Here is a 23,326-nt window from a genome sequence, read left to right as displayed (position 1 = left end):
CCTTGAAAGATATGCAAACACAGTAATTCATTTGCATTGTTCATCTCTTACCTGGCAGAAACATGGGTGAAGTGCATATATGATGATATCACTACTCCTATCCTTCCTTTTCCACCCTGTAGGAAGACAAAGAAACCATAGTTTCTATTATTTAATATTTACATAGCACCATAAGTATATGTGGGACTTTGCTGTAAGAAAAAGACATCAGTTCCATCCATTGTGCACACGATGGAATGCTGCTTCACTCAGGTCCTATGCTATGTTGCAAACAACAATATTTCCATATTACTTTGGCTGTTCTGGTGACTACAGGAGCTCAGGCCTGTCTTTTGTTGAAGTGGTGGAGGAGAATGGTGGTCAGTGGCTTTTAAAGACCCTTTAATTGCAAGTTGGTTGACTTGCCACATTGAAAATACTGAGTGAGACTTTGGTGTTGGGCACCCCAGTCCTACTGAAACTCAGCAAGCATTGGTACCAAAACTGCTCTGGTGCTCTTTAAAAATCCCACTTAACTCCTGGTTGACCAGTAGCATGTCAGGAGCAGAGAGCCCAGATCAGCGGTGGGCAGCCAAGCAGGACTTTTTTTATTTTTATTTTTTTAAATTCAGGATTTTGTATATTTAATTTGAAATGAGAAATGAATGGATTCATTTTTTTCCAGTTTTACCCTAAAAAAGATTCCTGAACTAAAGCCCACAAATCAGTTGTTTTATTTCCCTTTCTTTTTTACTACATCTTACATAGAATATATTTATTAGACATGGTATTTTTGTGTGTATACCAGGACAAAGCTATAAATTAAAATAAAGAAAACTATGAACAGCAGCAATAACATTCTATCACTTTTTTGTTTTGGGCTCATCCAAGACAAGCCTGGACAACTTTGAAATTTCTGGCATGATGTGCTATAAACTATGAATTCTGACAAGTATCCACAATTTTTTTCTGACACCTGTGATTTATAATAACTACCACTTAGTCTTTATGGAGTATTTTCATAATGTTTCAAAATTTTATTAAATAGTTTACATGACATATGTACAGTACAAATTACTGATCAGTCATTCTGGCTAGTTTTAACATGCTTCCAGATTATTCAGCCAACACATTTTGGCTATATCCAGGAAGGATGGTGGTGGGAAGCTTTTAAGATCCCAGGGAAGAAATTCATCAAGTTATTTTAGAGGGATTTATAAAATACTCATTGGGATATTTTGCTTTTTACTTCTGGTATAGTTGTGTCCAGAAAAGTATCTGTGTAAAAATGAGTCCAGCGTAGTGAAGATATCATTTCCTTTGTGTCTTCCTTATCATGGTACTGTCGTCAGACAGCCCTGCCTGGAGCATCCTTCTGCAGCAGGCTGTAGCATGACACGTGCCTGCCTCAGTTTCCCTTTCAGGTAACCCAAGGACTCTCCATAAGGCTCTCTTGCCTCAATGATATCCTTCTTTGAGGCTAGTTTACTACAAAAATATTGTGCAAATAATCCAAAACATAAGTCTCAAAACAGTTCATTTATCACTCCAGTGCATATAGTCCTTAAAATCTCATGACATGATTCTCTCCATACCACAACTAGGCTCCTCATCAGTCCTCTCCAGATCCTCTGCCAGGACAGCCATCCCAGCCCTCTGAGCTGGAGCTGAACTCCAGTCATCACAGCAGGAACCCCCACAGCCTCTCTGCTGAGAGATCACCCTCACCAGGGAGCATCACTCTGTTCCCCAGACCGATCGCTGTACAAGCCAGCAGGCAACTCCCCTCTGCTGCTGTTGCCGCCGCTGCCGTCAGTTCTCCAGCCCTGGCTCACTGGCTCGGAGCAGACTGCTGTTAAACCACTCTTGCTCTCCTGCCTTTAGCCTTCCCCTAGGAAACACCTTCAGGCTCCTGCAGCTCTCATCTCCTGCCACTCTCCACCTCCCTGCAGCCTGAACTCATCACATTTCATGCTCTCAAATTCTGGTCCTTCATAGGCCCCATGTACTGCCTCACCCTCTTTCTTGGCCAAATGGGAGCACTTGTTCAGGCACAGGGGAGCTAGACCTGCTTCATTTACTGGGGCAGCCTGCCCTGTTACAGGCCTCATTTCTGCACCATTTAAGGCTCCAGTCCTGCAGATGACAGGAAATCAACGGGACTCCCCACAGGCACAAAGTTTGCCCACATGCTATCAACTGCAGGACTGGGGGAAAATATCAGTGGGAGTTTTCAAATGATTTCAATGGAAGCAAGTTCTGGTCCCATATCTGATTAATTTACTGTCAACAAATAACAGCACTGCAAAGCCAGTAAGACTATAGATGTATTTGCCTCGAGTGCCATCAACAAACCTGCCAATTCACTTCTGATCTCAGGATTATTTACTTTAGCTTTATTTCTCTTCTCAGTGAACAAACACTGAGAAGGGAAAACATTACACAACAGTAACAGCACATTAGAGTATTGCAATTATGCAGTTAGTTAGGACCTGGATGGTCCTAAGGGCCCGAATTTCCCAGTGGCTACAATGGCAGTGTGGGATAGTTTCACAAAGAAATGTAAGTGTTGAGACACTGAGTGTCAAGACATCTAACTTTTAGGTGTCCAGAAAATCTATGGAATTCACAAAGCCTGAGTTAGGTGCTCAGGCTCCTTGTGTAATGAATGGGGAGAGATGGGTGCCACAGAATGGGATTCACAGAAGCCAACATGCTGGGTAGTTCTCAGTCTAAAGTAGCCAATGGGAGATGCCGACAAGAGGGGTGTGCACTAAGCCCCGCCCCTTTGGGAGTTCCATGCCTAAATCCATGCTGTAGGCAGATGCCTCCTTCTTCCTGTGATTTTTAGCTGTGAACTCTCTCTGGGTGTTCACAAATTTAGGCACCGAGCAAGTTTATTTCACCTTTCAGCAGCAGCTAAGTGAAGTTTTGTGAATGTCAGAAGTCCTGATTCTTGGATTTAGGTGCCTAAAGTGGCAGTTAGGTGCCTAAATCCTTTTGTGAATCCTTTTGTGAATTTAGCTCTATGTCTATACAATATTATTCTAGTCCAAATGGAATGAATAATGTTATCCGTTGCAATCACTGTATGATATATTCAACAATAAAGTGCCCACTTTTCAACTTGGGCATCTAAACTAGATACCTAAATCCCAGAGATGAAAAGTCAGACGTGCATTTAGGTGACCAAATGCCCACTTTAGGCAACTAAGTAGAGATTTGGACTCTTTGGAGATTTGGAGATTAGTGCTCGTAATGACTTGATTCAATTGACTTATGGTGATTCTGTGAGGTGCCGTGTGCCCTCAAAGTCCACTAAAGTAAATGAATGTCATATACTACAAGAGGATCCTCAAAAGTTTGACAAGGAGATGGACTAAATACACTCAACAATGGTGTTCAGTTTTGATATATATACACCTCACTGCTTATTACTTCTAAGCACACAAGCCTGGATTTATCTGGCCAGAGCATTGGCTGGTCTAACTCGGCATAGTTAATGGCTTTAGGCCCCTTTATATCAGCTAAGCATCTGGCTCACTATGTTTTCAACATTAAAACAGCTGCAAAACTGTTAATTATAACTTTTCTTGTTATGATCAAGTATTAAAAATTGAACGTCATATATACGCTCACTACACTGCACACTTACTCTGCAATGGATCACCACCACATGCTGAGGGTCGCTGTTCAACCATGATTCCATAGCCTTGCAGATGGTGCACATCTTATCAAGGGGAGGTGCGTGAAGGTCAGGCCAGCCCACATCCATAATCTGGAATCAAGCAAAACCACTTCATTTTCCATTTACAAGGTACTCTTTAACATTATTATCGTATTCAATAATCCTACGCCAAAATGTGCTATGATGGTAAAGGTTCCTTCTTTTTTCTAACAGAAACATCTGTGCTTCACAGAACCATGGTGATATTTCATTATTTAAAATGCCTTTTCATCATATAAGCAAAACATCTTTACAGACCTCCCAAAACAGCAGGGGGAGGAGGGATTAATTATTATTATTATTAGCATACATGAGCTTTCCATGCAAGTATTAACAAATCTTATCCAACACTAGAGCTGACTGAGAATTTTTTTCCAAAATGTATTTTGATTAATCAAAACTGAAACTTTGTGTAGGAAAGGGTTGGCTTTGTGAAATTTCCCATTGAAAAAAAATTAAAACAATTGTCAAAATGACCCACTTCAACATTTTCTAAATAAAAGTTCTGGAGTTTTTTTGGTTCAAAATTAGTTTTCGTTTAGAAATTCATATTAATTCATAGTAAAAATAAAATAAAACATAATAAAACAAAATAAAATAAAAGGTCAAAATACAAGTCTTTAGAAATTGTTGAATCAAACTGTTTTGATTGATCCAAACTTTTTTTTTTTGGTGGTGGAGGGGAGAGGGGAAGGGGGTTGATTTATGAAAATGTCAGACTTTTCTTCTTGATTTGGGACAGGAAAAAATTTCAAAATCTTAAAATTTCCTGGGATGGGAAAACTGTTTCCTGCCCAGCTCTCTTAATAACCTGTATTTCCTACCTTTAAAGGAACTAGTTTTCTTTTGGTCAACTTCTCATCATTATCTGTGCATTTATCTTGTTCACATTCCAAAAATAGTAAGCCAATGAAATCCTACGCATTCATTAACATGTGATAAAAACTGCCTGTGTGTTAAAAGATCAGACTTCAAATGTCTTCACTGTGTTTTCTCGGCAGTAATCTGAACCCCTGCTAGGTCCAAACAATGCTGTGCTGCTGCTGTGACTGTAGGTCTGTGATGGTATGGGCCAAGGGTTGCTGTTGAAGGCTGCCTGCCAAAGTTCTTAAATATGGGAATGAGCTTGAGTCCCAGACATATATTCAACCCTTTACACCTCCCATCTCACTCCAAAGAAAATGTTATAACAAATGAAGATACAAATCGGGGCCGGGAGTTGGGGGGAAGGCTATGAGGAAGAACAAAGAAAGATGCCAACAACTTTTGTTCCCCTAATTGCATTGCCAATGTTCACAGATGCAATTGTGAAGAGAGGAAGGCAAATCCACGAAACATGAGGTTATGTTGAACTGTGAGTTCATCAATTTCAGTACATTAAGGTTTACATAGCAAAGGAGCATTATATGGCCATAAATATTCCATGGGCACACATGTAATGTAGACCTGACATTAAAAACACAAATCAACGAGAATCTTTTCATTGACTTGAATGGACTCTGGATCAAGGTCTTATGTGCAAAGCCAAAGAAAACAATGGAAACAACTTTGTAAAGCATAGCCCTGACATGAAAGAAGTCACAACACTTAAAATTAAAGGGGCGGCATCTTTGGTTTTCTAAACTCTTCCTAAAATTGTCATCCATTGTGCACATCAAAGCATGTATAGTTTGAAGGCTTATGGCAGCCCATTTATGCTGTATAGAAGTCTAGCAAGTGAGGAATGTTATGATCAAAACCAATACCTTTGGGTTAAGCTTGGTAAGGTCATATCTTTTCTCAGAAAGGTTTAACACCTGTTCAGGAAGAAAGAGAAAGAAAAAGTATGAGATCTTGATGTTTAATTTCTTTTGTGGTAAATCACTGTATCCAAATTATGTTATAAGAAAGTTAAATGACAGGGGAGGGCCTTCAGATTTTTCAGTCACTTTAGATATCTAACTTCAGCTAATAATTTGGTTAAGTTCAGCATTTGCAGTATTCGGGGTATTTCCCTTAGTAAATTCAGGAAAGTATAATGGGAAACTACATATGCTAAGTAAATGCCTACAATATGTAACAATTAAAATTTTCACGTTTATAATAGTAATTACCGGTATATATAATGAAAGATTTTAAATAGTATTAGGCCTTATGCTTAGCAATCTTATTAGACTACATGAGTTTCTCTGATTTCTACATTGTGGGAGGTTTTTGTTTGTTTGTTTGATTGGTTGGTTGGTTTTAAATAATTGACCAAGATTTTAAAAAAATGGATGCCTAAAGACAGGTTCCTAAGTCCATTTTTAGTGCCTTGACTTTAAGTGCCTTGACTTTCAAAACTACTGAGCACTCAGACAGCTCCCATTAAAGTAAGTGGAAATTTTGGCCATATATTTTTCTTACCTTTATTTCAATGTCAAAATATTTTCATGTAAGACAAACTGTTCAGTTTAAAACTAGTTCAATTTAGGTACCAGTTGGCAGTGATTAAGAATCTAAAACAGTTGTTTTCTTGAGAATTATGCTGTTCCTCTGTGTTGGTACAGTGCCTAACACTTTTTAGGGAGTATTACAACATACATAAATAATAAAACTATTAACAACAATATGCACTTTAATAGAATAAGTGTAAAACTTTGCTGATATACTATGAAATAATGTATGCATGTGCATTGTTTCTGACAGTAATGAATATGTGTCACTAATGGTACAGAAATAATGTATTTTTCTTCTGAAGGATTGTGTGTTGTGTTTATATTTTGAAATTATTAACGAAAAATATTTAGGGACAGGACTGTGTTTTTTTGTTATGATGAAATCTGCATTTCTTTCTACCTGATATGATTTTTTTTTATTTTGTAGGAAGTATAAGATTTATGATTCCTTAACTATTCATTTTCTGGCTTTTAAGAGCTTGGGTTTTTTAAGGATGTGATAGATAAGTACTTGTTATGGAAAGAAATGGTCAGTAAAATTACACTATGTACAAGCAACACATCGGCCCAATATAGTTTCTTTGGTCACTGAGAAAATTCATTGCTGACAATTACACCCTTTCTATTGGTTCTTTCTTTTCTACCTAGATCCAGTGATTCCTGCTTCATGTCTAGTTTACAAATAATGACAATTTCTTACATATTTTATTATTTCAGCCTTTGAAATGTCCTTGTTGCATGAGCCAATGTCAAAATCTTTTAGTGTTTATAAAACACTTTTTGTCATGGGACTCTACCAGAGCGCTGTATGTGAATTTGAAAACATCACTGAGGTTGCTGGGGGGATAGTTACTAAAATCTATTTATGTTTGGAATTTTGTGATATCAGGTGATTTCACCGAGTTGACAAAGGGGGACACAAAAAAAGTTAGACACTTAGCAGAAATTTTAAAAGTGCCATTTTGAACTCTTTTAATTTTAAAAACATACTTTATTTTTTCAACCATTTTGGAACAAATTTTATGGATACAAAGTAGGGCCAAAATCAGCCTTAGCTAGGGAGATGCTATCAGCTCTCCATAATAATTACAGATGTGCAGAGCTGGGACTAGAGCTGGGACCCATCTTAGATCTCTAAGACACAAGTCTCTGCTACTTGAGCTAAAGAAAGAGGGCTGTAACTGTTAACTATGGAAGAAGCTTCGATGTTCTTTCCAATATGCAACAACTGCATAGAGGACAACTTGCTCATGCAAACATACAATATGCCATCCTGGCCCCCATTGACATTAATGTCCAGAAATTCCCATTGGCACTAATGACAGCAGAATGGTGCCAATAACTCACAAAGAAATCAAAGGGAGGAAGATTGGGCTCAAAACTACCCACAACAAAAAGCATTTATAATTTTGCTTACATTTCGACAAAACAGGCTCTGATACCATCTGTCTTGGATGGTTTAGACACAACAAATCCTGCATCTTGGCAGGGGGTTAGATTAGATGACCTTTGTGGTCCCTTTTAACTCTATGATTCTATGACACAAGAATGTGCTTAAGCATGTGTTTAACTTTAAGCACGTTAGTGCTCTCTGTGACTTCAGTGGGACTATTCACACGCTTAAGTGTTTTGCTGGATTGGTGCCATAGCTGGAATGCAAATGTTCAAGGATATTAAACGATATGGAAAATTTGAAGGGGTTCAAAAAAGTCATTTTTGAAACAGAGGGAGACAAAGAAGCCTTAGACAAAAGTGGTAATTTTATAATGGACTAGAACTGCAAAATGACTTGCCAAATTTCTTCACTTTGCAAATACATTTTCCTTTATTTCCAGAGTAAATCTGCCAATTTTCCAACCAAACCACTGTATTTCCCATGCCAAAGTTATAGTAAGACTAAACCAATTGGTAATTGCTGGCAAACTTAGCTATGGAGAGGTTATGGCCTTTTCCTAACACAAAATGGAATTAGTATAAATATAACTGTTTTTTTTTTTTTTGTGATGTGAACACATCTAATAAGAGTTAGATAGCTGGACCAAGACCACCAGCCTATTTCACGTATACCAAAATACAGCATCACATGAAAATGACAGTTGATCTGGGCTGATTTTGAAACATTGACTTAGGTGAAATGCTTTGCAAAGCACTACAATTTTGCGTCAGAGAGACCACTGGTTTTCTTACAGAAAAGCTGATGTGACAAAAGATTCATAATTGGTAGTACTGCAAGTACAGCCTGAGTGCAGTCATTGCTATACAATGCAGTTGTGATAAATAAAGTGTTGTGAGTGAATGAATGCAGAGTGCTGGTGTTCTTCGGATGGAATGACAATGCAAGCTAGCTGCTACAGTAATTTTACCCTCCTGAAATTGTGGATTTATTCTAATAGTTTACACATGTCAGGTAAAAATAACTGCAATTAACAGCAGAGATTTTGGCCCTGATTTATAAGCACATTGCGAGAAAGAGTAAGATACCACAGGGTTTAAATGTGCTAAGCAGAAAACACACACAGCATGAGAGAACAACAGTTTTGGTCATCATAAAAGATCATGCATGTGGAACCCATTAGAGATTTTTTAAATAGAAAATAAGTAATGGGGAAAAAATGCATCTAAATCAAGTCAATGAACGAGACAAATCACACTAACAGCAACCTTTATGTGCTGTTTTACAATCAACAGTGGAGCCAGCCAAGGTGGGGGGCAGGGCGGATGGTCAGAGATCATCGGAACCCAAGTTACAGCTGCTAGAAAAATGCATTCCATGGTGAGGTATCTGGATCTTGTAGGAATGAGTTTTACTCAGTGAGAACTATCCCTACAAATTTTCTGTTGCAAATGAACATGATGCTCAAAATGTATACTGCCTTGCCATCAACAAGAAGGTGGCTTGCATCTGTTTCCTTGTTTGACTGAATGTAAAATGCTGGGCTGCCGTCACTTGCGCTGGTGTAAATGTGAACTAGATAGGCTTTGGTGGAGTTACATCCAAACTTACATTGGTGTAAGTGAGCCTATACTAGGCTCTGTTATTAAGGATATCAGATCAGCCATCATACAGCAAATAGGGATAAAACTGAATTACACATAGCTGAATTACAAACAGGATTAATCTGCACTTACCAGGTAATTATCTCCATGTTTGGATTTGAGCATTCGGGTTACATCTTGCAGGTTGTGCACATATGTTTCCTCTGAACAGCTGGCAGGGAAGGATACTGCAATGATCCGCTCAGTGATGTAAGTCAGGTCAAGTTCATAGCCCTCCTCCATAATGTGATCAAAGTCTGCACTTCTGCGAAGAATCCGATGTGGCAGTTTGGGGAGTGGAGAGAGGGGTGAGTGTGACAAGAAAATAGAAAGTTAATGAGCAGAAATTTCATCCTGAACTCATACTAGGGAACCAGTCAGTATTTATGGTTCCTGATATTTTCATCGAAATTGCGGTTCATAAACGGCTTATAAAACAAAATTTAGTCAGGTCTTTAAGCAACTGACAGCTGGCCAAAAGAGAGTTCATTACTGTGCCACCTATAAAATCCCAAGCCTATATGTGCAGTGCTATGGAAAGGTAGAAAAATTAATACAATTGAATTTGTTCTGTCCCGAACAGGAGAAAATCCAGGTGTTACAGACAAACAGAGACTCATGGCTGCAATAATCTCTCGCTATTTCTTTGGGGCATCACAGACACTCTGTCTTTAAGAGGTCTCTAAAATTGCTCATGTATGCTACATGAATAAATCTGCCCTAAGTTATACAGATATGAATTTAGAGTAACTTCAATAGAGTAAATGAAGTCAAAATTAGGTTTAGTTTCTCCAATAGTTTGGCCTACAACTTCTTCTTTACTGTCATAAACCACCCATAGAAACTATTCACATGTTTCTAATGAATAGAGTTCGAAGCACCCTTTTTGAATGCCATGTCCAAACAAGCTACAGAAAAAGCACGGGAGTTATAGCACATGTTGTTTTGTTCTCACCATTTATTTGCTTTGAACATGGACCAAAAAAGAGCCATAGTAAAGACTATGTAAAACATTTAAAATATCCTTTCCTTCCTCCTCACTGCTTTGGCCCAGGTTAATAGTGAAAAGGGTTGTTACCATATAATGGCTAGTTAGCAGCCGCACCTAAATAATATTTAGAACTTGTTTAGAGCTTTCCATCTTCAATACACTGCAAATACATTAATCTTCACATGCTTGTGAAGTAGATAGATAAATATTATTAACCCTATTTTAATCTACAGACTTTTGCTCCAGGCCACACTGAAAGTCGGAGGGAAGAAGGAGGACTAGAAGTCAGAAGTTCCTAGCTCTCTACCAGTATTCAGCCCAAGCAAACAGGTGTCCACACTATAAAACCTACCACCACTAAAGGGGAACCTTCTTGGCAACATTTCAGTTGGTAAGCTCTTTGGGACAGTGCTTCCTATATGTCTGTAAAGTGCCTAGCACATTTTAAGTGCTACTGTGATGCAAATAATAAGCAGCGTATTTGCTGGGCATGGAAAGTGAACTCTCTCTTACCCCTCATGGTGGATCCCTTCACTGGATTGGACTGAGGCACAGTGGCAGAGTGGGATAGAATCTGGGACTGCAGCCTGTGAGCAATCTGGTCTGGATAAACAACTTCTGTGCTCTCAGTCTGTCACCTTTCATGAGTCCCAACTTTACTTTTGGTGAAAGACATCCCTGTGTAAAGGCCCAGGGGCCAGGGCAAAGTCTATGCAGAACTTAACTCCCACTTGGGCCCTCTGTAAAGGGTGAATTTTACCCTTAAAGAAAACAATCTACCTTTAGATCTGTGTAATTAAAGCTGTATTGAAGAAGCAGCATGAAAGATAAATGAAAATAATACAGTGTTTAAGGTGACTTGTGGTAGTTTTACCTTTACGAAAATACTCAGCTCATCTGGTATTTTGCATATGTCCAGTAAAAGATCACTCTACAACCTTAACAAGAAAATGTTATGGCCTATGTCTTTCATAGACAACAACTGGAATGTCTTTAAATATTACTTTAACCTGCAGAAGATGCCATGCACAGGAGCAATTAAAAACAGCACAACACTACTGAGCGGTAATACAGCAAAACCATTCAAGAGAGACTTACTGTGATGCTTTGTCACAACAGAAAGATGAGCTTTTGGAAAAACTGCCGGAAGTCTGAAACAAACAAACCAACAGAGTGATCAGCTCAGTAATTTCCGTGGTATGACAAAATCAACATGGCTACTTTTTAATTTCACAAAATGAAGTTTCCCACTATGAAAAAAACAGTCAGAAAATTCTTTTGTAATAAATAAATCCCACTTGCAAATGGGAAATCCCATTGAAATTCATTGGAATTCAGGTGCTTAGTCACTTTAAGATCCTTTGAAAATCCCAGCACAAGTGGCTAAGTGCATCTTGTATGGCTTCAAACAAAATGATACTTAAAGCTTATGCTCAAATAAATTGGTTACTCTCCTCACTGTATTTTCCACTGAATGCATCTGATGAAGTGAGCTGTAGCTCACGAAAGCTTATGCTCAAATAAATTGGTTAGTCTCTAAGGTGCCACAAGTCCTCCTTTTCTTTTTGCGAATACAGACTAACACGGCGGCTACTCTGAAACCTTAAACTATTATGAGGCTCTCAAAAATGGTACAGCATCACCAGCAATGATTTACAAGAGGACTCCCAATACACTTTCCTCCTATAGAAGCAAAATGAATTTGTTCCTGTTTTGGATGCCTTTATTTTCATTACAGAACATGGTGTTCAATTACAGACACAGAGGAAGGTGAAATTAATCACAAGAGTTGCATAGTCCTAATGCAGCTATCTTTAGAGGTCTGCCTGGGCAACCCAATGACAAATTCACACAATACTCCTCTATCAACATAATGGTAAATTACAGTAATAATGGGATCAAACAATGTTACACCCCCCACACCCACCCATTTCTAGTCCATTGCCAAAATATATCATGTCATAACATGGTTTGAAGCCTGTTTTGACCATAATTTCAAACATAACGGAAATGTACTATGTACTAAGTATTACCAGGGCATGTCATAATCCTTACACAAACCCTTATTACTTCACACAAGTTGCTCCCCTGCTGAAAATGAAGGCTTGTTTGCCTTACACATTCAGAATATCTGGTAGGGCTTAAATTGTTGCAGAAAGATTAGAGGAGTTTAAAGATTTGAAATTTGGATTTCTATTTCTGGTGTGCTACAGCCAGAGTTTTAGTACAAGCCCATTGATTTGCAAAGATATTTCCCAATTATCAATTGTCTCATGGAAGGGATGATATGAGCAAGAGGAGTATGTTATGAATAACTCCCTTATAATTGTTACATATATGTAATATGTATAAATTAATTTAAAATAAAGAGGTCTCAATCAAATTTGCTTCAAATCCACACCTTGAGAGATGGCCCTTTCGTTTGCAATAATATAACAGTTATACTGACTAGATAGTAAAGTGTCAAATTTTACTTCTAAGTTAAAAATTATTTGTTAACATACAATAATTATGAAATAAGAATCTATGGAACAGTTCAGACTTTGTCCTGCCCTTATATGCATGTGAGCTTGGGATAAAGTATATGAATCACTAATAAATATTTATAAAGCAGGGGTTTCTCACCCATCTCCTGCCTTTGATTTGCATGTATAGTACAGAAGAGTGCACTATAAAGCTGAGAATCAGGATACAGACTGGAACTCAGACCACCTGAGCCAATATAACTTATGTATGCCCAGTACTCATGAATAGATTGATTTATGCTAGGATGGGTTTTGTGTCTGTAGGACCTTTTATAGAAGAAAAAGACAGAAAAAAAAAAAAGACACCACTCCTCAGTTCAAATGCATCACTTAACAAAAGCAGGTAACCTCCAACACACACCCAAATGTACATAACTGGCATGTGTCTTTTCCAAAATTTCTAGTGATGAGCTGCATTGAAGAGTTTAAAACAAGTCTGAATAGTAGTGTACTGTGTAGGTCTCATACACATTGACACTTGGGACTTGATTCTGTGAGATGCTGAATGCAACCGGTGATGTATTGAACATCCACACCGTCTATTATCTTCAGTGGTGAGAGCTGAGGCAGCTTAACGCATTGCAGGCCGCTCTCAATCCTGTCAGAATCAACCTTTTAACATAGATAGTCTCAATTAATGAGTGTTTTGAAAGTGCCTAGTACACAGAGAATGCTACTATAAGTAAATTACAAATAATCATAATAACAGAATCCCTGCCCACAATCAGTCTTTCAAGTAGAGGAGACATTAGCTGAATGTGTCTCTGTTTCAGTTACATAGCTCACGGACAGCCAGCCAGCAGGTACACTGAGCACCTTACCGAGTGTTTCCGCCAACTTTCATAAATTTAATAGCTAGTCTCACTTAAATATGAATGATCAGTTAGTTATGATTTCATTTCTCTGTATGGGTTTTCCTTTGCTAAGAAGAAAGTGATAAAATGAAACTTTATTCCACTTATTTGTGGCATATAAACTGGACATTAATATAGATCTCACAATAAAACAACAACAAAAATCCCATTAGGGACATCTGTACTTAATTGTATGCATGCTATCAAGCTGAAAAGCAGTGTATTCCTTTCTGCTGCATGCACCGTATTGGTGGTTTGTGCCAATTTCCATGGCTTAACAGCTGGAATAGCTTAATATGTAAATTGTCAGTGCTATTTGTAAAATTCTCTCCCAGTTCCTATAATGTAGTTTATTTATTTTTAAATCTGACTGATTCTCTGTTTAAAGCAAAAGCTTTTAAAGTCCTTAAGTTTGGTTTGGGTATCATGTTTTATTGCACAATATAAGGAATTGTGTTACTGTATAAGCTGTCATGGTGGATACATAAACATAAGAAATTGTGAAAACTCCCCACACTCCCCTGAATTGCTGGGCAGAGACTCCAAAAGAGAGTTCAGTTCACCATGTGAAACTTTCCATCATATTAATATGGTGGACAGCATGTGATAAATTTCTCTTACCCATTTACAATGTCAAGGTCACCCTGTACATTACGTGCTGACTCTTTATAGTCAATGATTTGTTTGCAGATGGCAAGGAGCCAGGGAAATACACCCACATCCCTATACACCCTCTAACCTATCTTTCCCCCCAGCATTATTCCCTGATATAATCATTTCTGAGCCAAACAACGTACCTTTCCCTCATGTTTCTATTTTTCCTATGGTCTGATATGCTAAATGTATTATGATATACTGCAGACATTCCACAGCTGTGAGACATTTTTGTGGCTACCTTATTTATTCGGATTTCACAAATTACTCTCTGTCATACAGAACTTTGAGAGCTATCCTGAATTTCAAAATACCACGAGGGCAAGATATTTATCAAATGGCATTGCTTACATCTTGAAAAATGTGCTATTGTGCTCAAACAATGATGAAATGCACAGATTTGTCAAGTTTTGTAGGAATATGGACCACACAATCTGACACCAAGTATATAAAGATGTCTTCCTAATCTGATTTCATGACAACAGATGTTCTGCAAAACAAGCACTGCTGTACTATAGCCTCTGACCAAATCTGGACAGAATAGCCAATTAAACAATGCACTTGAACTTATGAAACTGTTTTCTTTTTTTTAATCTTTCTTTTTATCGTTTTTATATAAAATATAAACAGAATGAAACAAAACATATATAAATACGTGCATAAGATGGCCCTATAAATAGCAAAATTCAGTTTTTATTATTTGTTAAACCTGGAAAAAAACAAACCAAAAAACAAGCAAACAAACCTGAACCCATAAAGGTCATGCAGAGAGTCAATTGTTGAAGTGACTAAACAGATAAATAAGTGAGAAGATAACCTATGAGCACTGGGGACTAATATATACTAAACTGCAAATTTATGCAATAGTTTCATGTGTGACCAGACATCCTCATATTTTTTCCAAGCATTTCTATTAGACAAAGTCATTAATTCCATTAATACAGTAGTAGAGAGTTCACTAAGCCAATCTGTGTGTGAGGGAGGAATTGTATATTTTCTCAAAATAACTTTTGGGCACTAAATTAGTTACTGCAATCCATTTCTTAATGCCAACTCATTCAGCATCCCCAACATACCCAAAGTCGGAGATGGAAAAATAACAACACGACGTTGTTGAGAGAGCACTGAATATGGTATTCCAGAACACATGCATTTTTGACAGGCATACAGGATGTGTGAAAGGTTCGCATGGGGCTAGTTGCATTTCCAGGATTCACTGCGTGTTACCAATCTAGCCTTAATTTCCTGGAGTCCAGTAATACCTGTTTATTATCTTGTTCTGGAAGAATCGCAAGGATAAAGAACTTGAAGCGTCTTTCACATTAAGCCATATATCCTCCCACGTTTCTGTTTTGATAGTAAGGTTAAGTTCTCTTTCCCATTTTTCTTTGAAACTCAGATTGGGACGGTAATGCAAAGTATTAGCCACCTATAAGTAATTCCTACAAAGTGACTTTTGTTTCTATATTTCTTAATATGTTCTTCTAGAGGTGAGAGAGTTGAAACAGACCAATTGTTCCCTACCCTTGCATGAATTCCTGAGCATAGCTGCTGAAAGGAGGAACTCAGACTGCAGTAACTGATCTTTGTTGCACATGTAATTGAAGGAGGCCAGTCTATCATCTTATATTATAGCTTTGATTTTTTAAATCCTTTTTCTATCCAAATTGTCTTAAGCGTGGCATTTGCCTTGATCTTGATGCCCAGGTACATAGCGGTACAAGAAGAGAATTAGTAAGATCAGCAGCTATAATCATCTTAATGTGTTGCATCTTGTAGGTGCAAAGATCGGAATTTTCCTTAAGGATGTGGGTAGCCTCTTAAGGTATATAACAGAAAAGAGGGAACCAAATGGTTTCGATAAGTTATTTTCTATTTCAAACCAGACCGGTGTGTATACAGAGCTACTGGAGGAGAACCATCTTAAATTAGGACACATTCGGAATGCTAGATAATATAAATACAAATCTGGCAAGCCTATTTTTAAGGGTCTTGTGTGATACGTGAAACTGTTTTTTATCCCATAAAATTGCACAATAAGCCTATTTATTTTACCAAAGAGCAAGGGAGTGACCTTTAAAGGCAATAGGCTAATGATATAGGTCATTCCTGGGTAGATATTAATTGTGGTTATTTCTATTCTCCCTAGAAATGACAGAGGGAGGATATGGCACCTCTCCACATCCTTGGAAATTTCTTTTAATATATAGTCCATATTTATAGAAACAATTTTGGGAAGATTAGAACAAATTTTAACACCTAAATAAGTTATTTCCTTGCATATTTGAAATCGAAAATACTGAAGCATGGGGGAGGGATAGCTCAGTGGTTTGAGCATTGGCCTGCTAATGCACATTAAGCTCAACACCCAGGGTTGTGAGTTCAATCCTTGGGAAGACCATTTAGGGATCTGGGGCAAAAATTGGAGATTGGTCCTGCTTTGAGCAGGGGTTAGACTAGGTGACCTCCTGAGGTTCCTTCCAACCCTGACATTCTATGATTCTAAGATGAGAAAGGTCTTTGGGATATATCTGTTGCTTGTGATTTCTGAAACAGTTTTCAATGTAAAAAGTTACAGCATATTATTAACATCCATTGGTTTGATCTGTCACCAAGAAGTTGATACTCAGACATTCCCAGCAAGCAGCAATCTTATCATAGAATCATAGAATATCAGGGTTGGAAGGGACCTCAGGAGGTCATCTAGTCCAACCCCCTGCTCAAAGCAGGACCAATCCCCAATTAAATCATCCCAGCCAGGGCTTTGTCAAGCCTGACCTTAAAAACTTCTAAGGAAGGAGATTCTACCACCTCCCTAGGTAACGCATTCCAGTGTTTCACCAGCCTCCTAGTGAAAAAGTTTTTCCTAATATCCAACCTAAACCTCCCCCACTGCAACTTGAGACCATTACTCCTTGTCTTGTCCTCTTCTACCACTGAGAATAGTCTAGAACCATCCTCTCTGGAACCACCTCTCAGGTAGTTGAAAGCAGCTATCAAATCCCCCCTCATTCTTCTCTTCTGCAGACTAAACAATCCCAGTTCCCTCAGCCTCTCCTCATAAGTCATGTGTTCCAGTCCCCTAATCATTTTTGTTGCCCTTCGCTGGACTCTCTCCAATTTATCCACATCCTTCTTGTAGTGTGGGGCCCAAAACTGGACACAGTACTCCAGATGAGGCCTCACCAATGTCGAATAGAGGGGGACGATCACGTCCCTCGATCTGCTCGCTATGCCCCTACTTATACTTATACATCCCAAAATGCCATTGGCCTTCTTGGCAACAAGGGCACACTGCTGACTCATATCCAGCTTCTCGTCCACTGTCACCCCTAGGTCCTTTTCCACAGAACTGCTGCCTAGCCATTCGGTCCCTAGTCTGTAGCTGTGCATTGGGTTCTTCCGTCCTAAGTGCAGGACTCTGCACTTATCCTTATTGAACCTCATCAGATCTTGCACCTGTTCAGATGACTGCAACTGTGGGGTCATGTCATACATACAGAAGAAGGTACGCTTTTAAAGAAGGCTTACAGAGCTGAAGTTGAAAGAAACAGAGCACCAAACTGACCACAAGCGAGCTTGGAAGATGCAATTTTGAAGTATTTAAGAAGCCTAAATCCTCTCATATTGACTCTTGACAAAGGAAGAAAACGTGCAAAGGACCATTGAAGATGGAAGTCCATTCTGTATGTTATCATGGCTATGTTTCAGCCAGGTGAATCTGCTGGTGCCGCTGAAGCTGCTGAATTTATGAAAGACACTTCTCTGCATTTTCGGATTAGGCACACAGTTTTACTCTATGGTTTTATATTGATGGAAGTTACTTCTGGCTTACATTGTTGTGGAGATTCTTCTTTATCCAGGAAAAGAATCAGGCTATATGTCTAATTCAGCAGCACAGGAGAGCACGGCCCAGTCAGTAGTTTACAAAACATGAGGAAAAAAAACAGAGAATAAGGCCTCCCAAAAAAGTAAAACAGCCAGGCAGGGTGGGTTAGATTGTCACTTTATGATCTGTCGTGAGCAACAGGCAGCGCACAGTTGTGCTGTCCTAGGAATAGCTCAGGAAGCAGAGTGTGGCTCTGAGTCTCCTGGCAGTTTTCTGGAAGAAGTAAACTGTGCTGGGCTTATACCCAACGCAGTGTATGTCATATGGTATGCTTGCACAGCTATGATGGCCAGCATGTTGGAGGGATGGAGTCAATACTCTGTTCAGCCCCTACCCTGGCAACACCTGAGTTTGAGAAACAGTGGCTTTGTTGAGCCTGCTTCCCATTGACACTACAATCTGTGGTACACGTAGACCATACAAGAACATGAGTGGGCCCCTTATGCTTCTGTACTTCCTTTCTATAGCTGCCTTAGGCTAGTAACAATCAAGGCTTATAGTTGCATAAACCATGCCCTATTTTCTGCCAGCATGCCTCCACTCTGCTCAGCCTCCAGCAGATGTTTTGAATGACAGTTACGGTAGCAGTGAATTGAACCACCATCCAAATTACACCTCTAGCATGCTTACTTACCTCAGAAGCCAAATTCAACTGTCCTGAAGCTTCATGGGCATCCACAAAGTTTTGTTATGGATCAATTTTGCCCAGGTGAATTCATCTGAATCATTTCACCAACCTTTAAAGTAGAGCCCCTGCGCAGATACAAAATTTGTATCTGCATCCGATCCGCAATCCGCAAACATGGTCTGGGGATATAAAGTGGATGTCTGCAGATTTTCAGGGCTCTAGATATAAAATTTGGATCCGCATCCGTGATTCACAAATATGGTCCACGGACGCAAATATCCACAGATATAAAGCGTATATCCGCAGAGTTACAGGGCTCTATTTCACAGGGTTGACAAATCAAGCTCAGTGTTGCAATTAAGAGCTGGTCTAATGGCTTCTGATCACTAAGCATTAAAACTAAGCATTAGGGCGACACACAAAGTCAGAAACATGAGTTAGGGCAGTGGTTCCCAAACTGGGGTTTGCGAACCCCTGGGGATTCGCAGAATGGTACAGGGGGTTCGCCAGAAAAATGTCACTAATGGCGACCAGAGGACCCCGGGCTTTGGAGGCAGCAGGTGGGACCTGGTTGCAGGGCAGACAGCTCGAGCCCTGCCCCCCCGTGAGCGGGGGAGCCGACAGCCAGAACCCCAGCACTCCGCACGGGGCTGGCAGCCTAAGCCCCAGGGAGAGCAGGGCCGGGCAGTTGGGGCTGGCAGCCCGAGCCCCAGCAGTCAGGGGGACCTGCAGCCTGAGCTCAGTGGAGCTCAGTTGATTGGAGCAATCAACGGGGTCCAGCAGCAGGAGCCCCTCGGAGTGAGGAGGAAATTTAAACTTAAATCCCCGGAAATATTCATTTTTAGGAGGGGGTTCACGAGATTTCACAATTTAGTGAAAGGGGTTTGCGGGCTGTTAAAGTTTGGGAACCACTGAGTTAGGGTGAGATGTGTTAATGTACCAGGCTTGCAACGCTGGAGATTGGATCATAAATGAAAAATAGTTTGGTGGTCTCATCCCATGTCCCAGCAGTCCCTGGCATTACTGTAGAAATGTCTGCTGAAAAGCAACTTAGCATTTAAAAATGACCAGTACTGAGCTGTCTTGAGAGCACTCTTATGAGTAAGCTTGCATAGAACCTTCATGAATTGTGCCTGGCTTAGACAGTGTTGTTAAGGGTCCTTAACTCCAGCATTCTCTCCATAAGATTGTACCGACCTTGGGTCTTTTAACCTTCAGGGCATGCCAAAGGGCTCAGCTATTTTCCTGGACTTTTGCTGAAGGGGTGTGCTATGAGGGATATGGAATAATTTAATGAGGAGAAACTATTCTTGTATGAGAGGTTAATTAGATAAGCATGTTTGAGAAATTAGGTCATATTAAGGAAGGTCTTTCTATTTTTGGATAAAAATACTTTAATTCTGGATATTTTTAATGGTGGTATAAACACCTAGAATTTTGACTAGATACTTTAAAAAAACACATTTAAGTAAATAAATATAAAATTGAAGACATTTTACACAACTTATAACTAACCTATGGAATTCACTGCCACATGATTTTATGAGGCAAAAACAAAAAACAAAACAAAAAAACACAACTCCACAATTTACTAGACATTTATATGACTATGAATAGAGTGTGTAATAGAACTACTTAGAAAAAATATTCTAAAGATTGTCACAAGCACACGCTGAACACCTGTGGTCAGGAAGAAATTCTCTCTCCCTTTCTATGATATTGTACTGCAGTTGCACATACCCTTGGAGGTCACTGAGTAAGACAGGACAATGAATTACAATGACTACGAGTCTGTTCCATTATGGTAACTTCTATGTTAATAGCGGCTTTTAGAAGCTACAGAGGAACACATGTTCGAACGTCTTGTGTCAGTACTAAACTTTTTTTTTTTAAACCACTGAACATGTCTCTTTGGGAGCTGGCTTCCTGGAGAACATGAATTTATAGCTATTTCTTCTGTAAGTAGCAAGTTATTGGTTTGGCTGTACATTTTTATTTTGGTTCTGTGCAAAACTGTAAAAAAAAGTCTTGTTTTCTCATTTACTGTATCAGTAAGTGTTCCCAGGACATTTAGGTCTTCTATCCATAAAGTGCACTGCAGCTGAAGCACTTTCTTTCAGGAATTAAAAAACAACAACAAAAAAGTAAGCAGCAAGCTTTTGCTTTTGCTGCTATCTGGGGCCTTGCCAGCTATGACAACCGAAAGCAGAAACATCCAAAGTCCATGTTTAAATAAGAAGGATGAGCCACAGGTGATTTTTATTTCATGATTATTTTACAGCCATGAATTTTCTGTACTGTTTACAAATACAATGCGTGTTCTCAAAGCTTGATTCTGCAATGCCTCAGTGCAGAAAACTCACAGCAAAATCAGTGAGTTTTGCAGGATCAGGCCCTTAATGAGTCGTCTAGGGTTCAGATGAGACTCAGTTTTGCCAGTGAATAAGAGCAGACTGAGACTACAGGGAACATACTACATTAGGTTTTTCAAAGCTGAATTCCTCACATGCAAAGTGAAATTTTCTTTTATATATTTCTCATCACCACATTTCTAGGACAGATATGTTATGGTCTTTAGAATCACTAAGTTTGCCAGATTTAACAAATAGTTACATTGAAAGGTTTATTTAATTTGATTAGCAAAAACCGAAAAATGTACACAGAGTTTTGAATAATATTTTCCACTTATAGGAACAATCAAACATTTATTTTAAACAGCAAATGCATTTCCAGAGGAGGCTACTTTTGAGGAGGGTAGTCAAAGCCCTGTCTGTTAATATTGTAGCGGGCAGGCATAATTGGGCACATGGCAAGTTTGAAATTTCAAAATAAAACATTTAATACAAAATGCTATTGTCTTTGTATTCTTCTAAGGTTACGGGGAAGTATTTGGGCAGAAAGGATGGTCTAGTGCAGGGTTCTCAAACTTCATTGCACCACGGCCCGCTTCTGACAACAAAAATTACTACACACCCCAGGAGTGGGAGTTGAAGCCTGAGCCTGCCTTAGCCCTGCCGCCTTGTGTGAGGAGGCCAAAGCCCAAGCCCAAGCCTCACTGCCCCAGGCTGGAGGGCCAAAGTCAAAACCCAAGGGCTTCAGCCGATGGCAGGGGACCTGTAACCGAGCCCTGCCACCCAGGTCTGAAGCCCTCAGCCCTGGGTGGTGGGGCTCAGGCTTCAGCCCCGGCCCCAGCAAGTCTAATGCCAGCCCTGGTGACCCCATTAAAATGGGGTCATGACCCATTTTGGGGTCCTCACTCACAGTTCGAGAACGGTTGGTCTAGTGGTTAGGGCACTAGGGAGACCTGGGGTCAGGTCTCAGCTCAAACACACCTGCCTGTGGAACTTTGCTTAAGACCCTTAACTGATCCCATGCCTCAGTTCCCCATCTGTTAAATGAGGATAGTATGTCCCTACCTCATAGGGGTGATTCTAAAGATAAAATTATTCATGAGAGAGGTGTTCAGATATTACAGTGATGTAGGCCATGTAAATACCTAGATAGATTTGCAAGTACAATAGTGACAGGACAAATAAAGGTCCCATGCCTGCCACTTGCTTTTTTTGGTAGTTATTATTATTTCAATATTATTATTATAAAGTGCTCCTCTCCTGTAAGGTGACAGGGAGGTAACAAGTTCTGCGAACCACAGGTGAACAGAACAGTTTTTGATATTGTCCTAACAACTACTGAAAGTATCTTGAAAGCATGACATCAAAAACACAGGCATAAAATACATATTAAATCACCAACAAGATTTAAAAACAAAAACAAAAAAAAACCCAAAATCAAGACGTTTCACGGTAACACATCTAACCTACAGAAACGAGGTGGCATTTCCTTTTATATAAAAACAAGTGTCACAACATTCAGACAATCAAGTAATATAGCTGGCCGGACAGTGTTAGGTATTTGCTATAATAGCTATTGATGTGAGGTAAGTTGCTTCAACAAGAGATAGCTGCACTCATGTGTCTCCTGCTACAGCAGAATCTGGCAGCTGCTCAGACACTAATCAACAGCAGAAATAGCAAGGGGAAGTTTAAAAAGTCACAACTGGAGAGCCACTGCAAGTGATATAGAGTCAAATTTTCTAAGGACTCAGCTCCCCTTTAGGCACCTAAACGAAGTGGTCTGAATTTCAGATGTTCTCAGCACCCAGCAGCCCCTATTGTTTTTAAGTGGGAGCTGCAGTGTACCTAGGACTTTTGAAAATTACTCTCATCATTTAGGTGCCTAAATGAAAGCTGAGCTCTTCTGAAAATCTAGCCTGTGGTCTCTAATGAAGAGGTTTACACACTAATGCTGCCAATCTCTTTACTTAAAGGGAGAACCTGACAATGTCATCAGCTTCTGTATGCTCTCATGAATGCTATCGGAAAGGTTGCAAGTCCATTTCCACGACATTTCCCCAATACTTGTTTCTGGGCACTCATTCCTGCCCATTTAATTTCTGTTTCAGTTGAGGGATTTTAAAGTTTGAATAAAATCTATTCAGCCATTTCTGCCAGGTGGGTAAGACAAAAAGCCATAATTGTGATGTATCCAATTTTTAAAAACATGTTAAGAATTTTTGCAGAGTGCAAAAGTAGCTGAACTTTATGATCATATTTGAAAAAAAAAATT

At 39.3% G+C, this 23,326-nt stretch overlaps 1 protein-coding gene and 1 long non-coding RNA gene across 12 annotated transcripts in view; one reads left to right on the top strand and one right to left on the bottom strand.

The window, feature by feature from the left end:
- Nucleotides 1-23,326, bottom strand: part of TNS3 (tensin 3) — a 352,619-nt gene that overhangs the window by 147,878 nt on the left and 181,415 nt on the right. For 7 of the 9 annotated variants that reach the window (XM_073332748.1, XM_073332750.1, XM_073332751.1 and 4 more), the window contains 5 exons: nucleotides 11,249-11,301; nucleotides 9,253-9,424; nucleotides 5,452-5,502; nucleotides 3,635-3,757; nucleotides 52-116 (listed from right to left, as the gene is read on the bottom strand). In XM_073332748.1, coding sequence (XP_073188849.1) covers nucleotides 52-116; nucleotides 3,635-3,757; nucleotides 5,452-5,502; nucleotides 9,253-9,424; nucleotides 11,249-11,301 — 464 coding nt within the window. The remainder of the gene's footprint in view (nucleotides 1-51; nucleotides 117-3,634; nucleotides 3,758-5,451; nucleotides 5,503-9,252; nucleotides 9,425-11,248; nucleotides 11,302-23,326) is intronic. The other 2 variants (XM_073332746.1, XM_073332747.1) reach the window with 2 other exon arrangements.
- Nucleotides 6,004-14,758, top strand: LOC140907249 (uncharacterized). Of its 3 annotated transcripts, none has more exons than XR_012157418.1 (3): nucleotides 6,004-6,057; nucleotides 10,384-10,541; nucleotides 11,167-14,758. It is a non-coding gene; the product is annotated as an uncharacterized lncRNA (long non-coding RNA). The 3 variants fall into 3 exon arrangements; XR_012157419.1 differs by adding an exon at nucleotides 9,304-9,467 and having other exon boundaries at nucleotides 6,010-6,057; nucleotides 10,384-14,758; XR_012157417.1 differs by having other exon boundaries at nucleotides 10,384-14,758.

The sequence above is a fragment of the Lepidochelys kempii genome, chromosome 2 (assembly GCF_965140265.1).
Source record: "Lepidochelys kempii isolate rLepKem1 chromosome 2, rLepKem1.hap2, whole genome shotgun sequence".
NCBI classification, from domain to species: domain Eukaryota; kingdom Metazoa; phylum Chordata; order Testudines; family Cheloniidae; genus Lepidochelys; species Lepidochelys kempii.
Note: the sequence above shows the minus strand (reverse complement) of the source record. Positions and strands in the feature narration are given on the sequence as shown.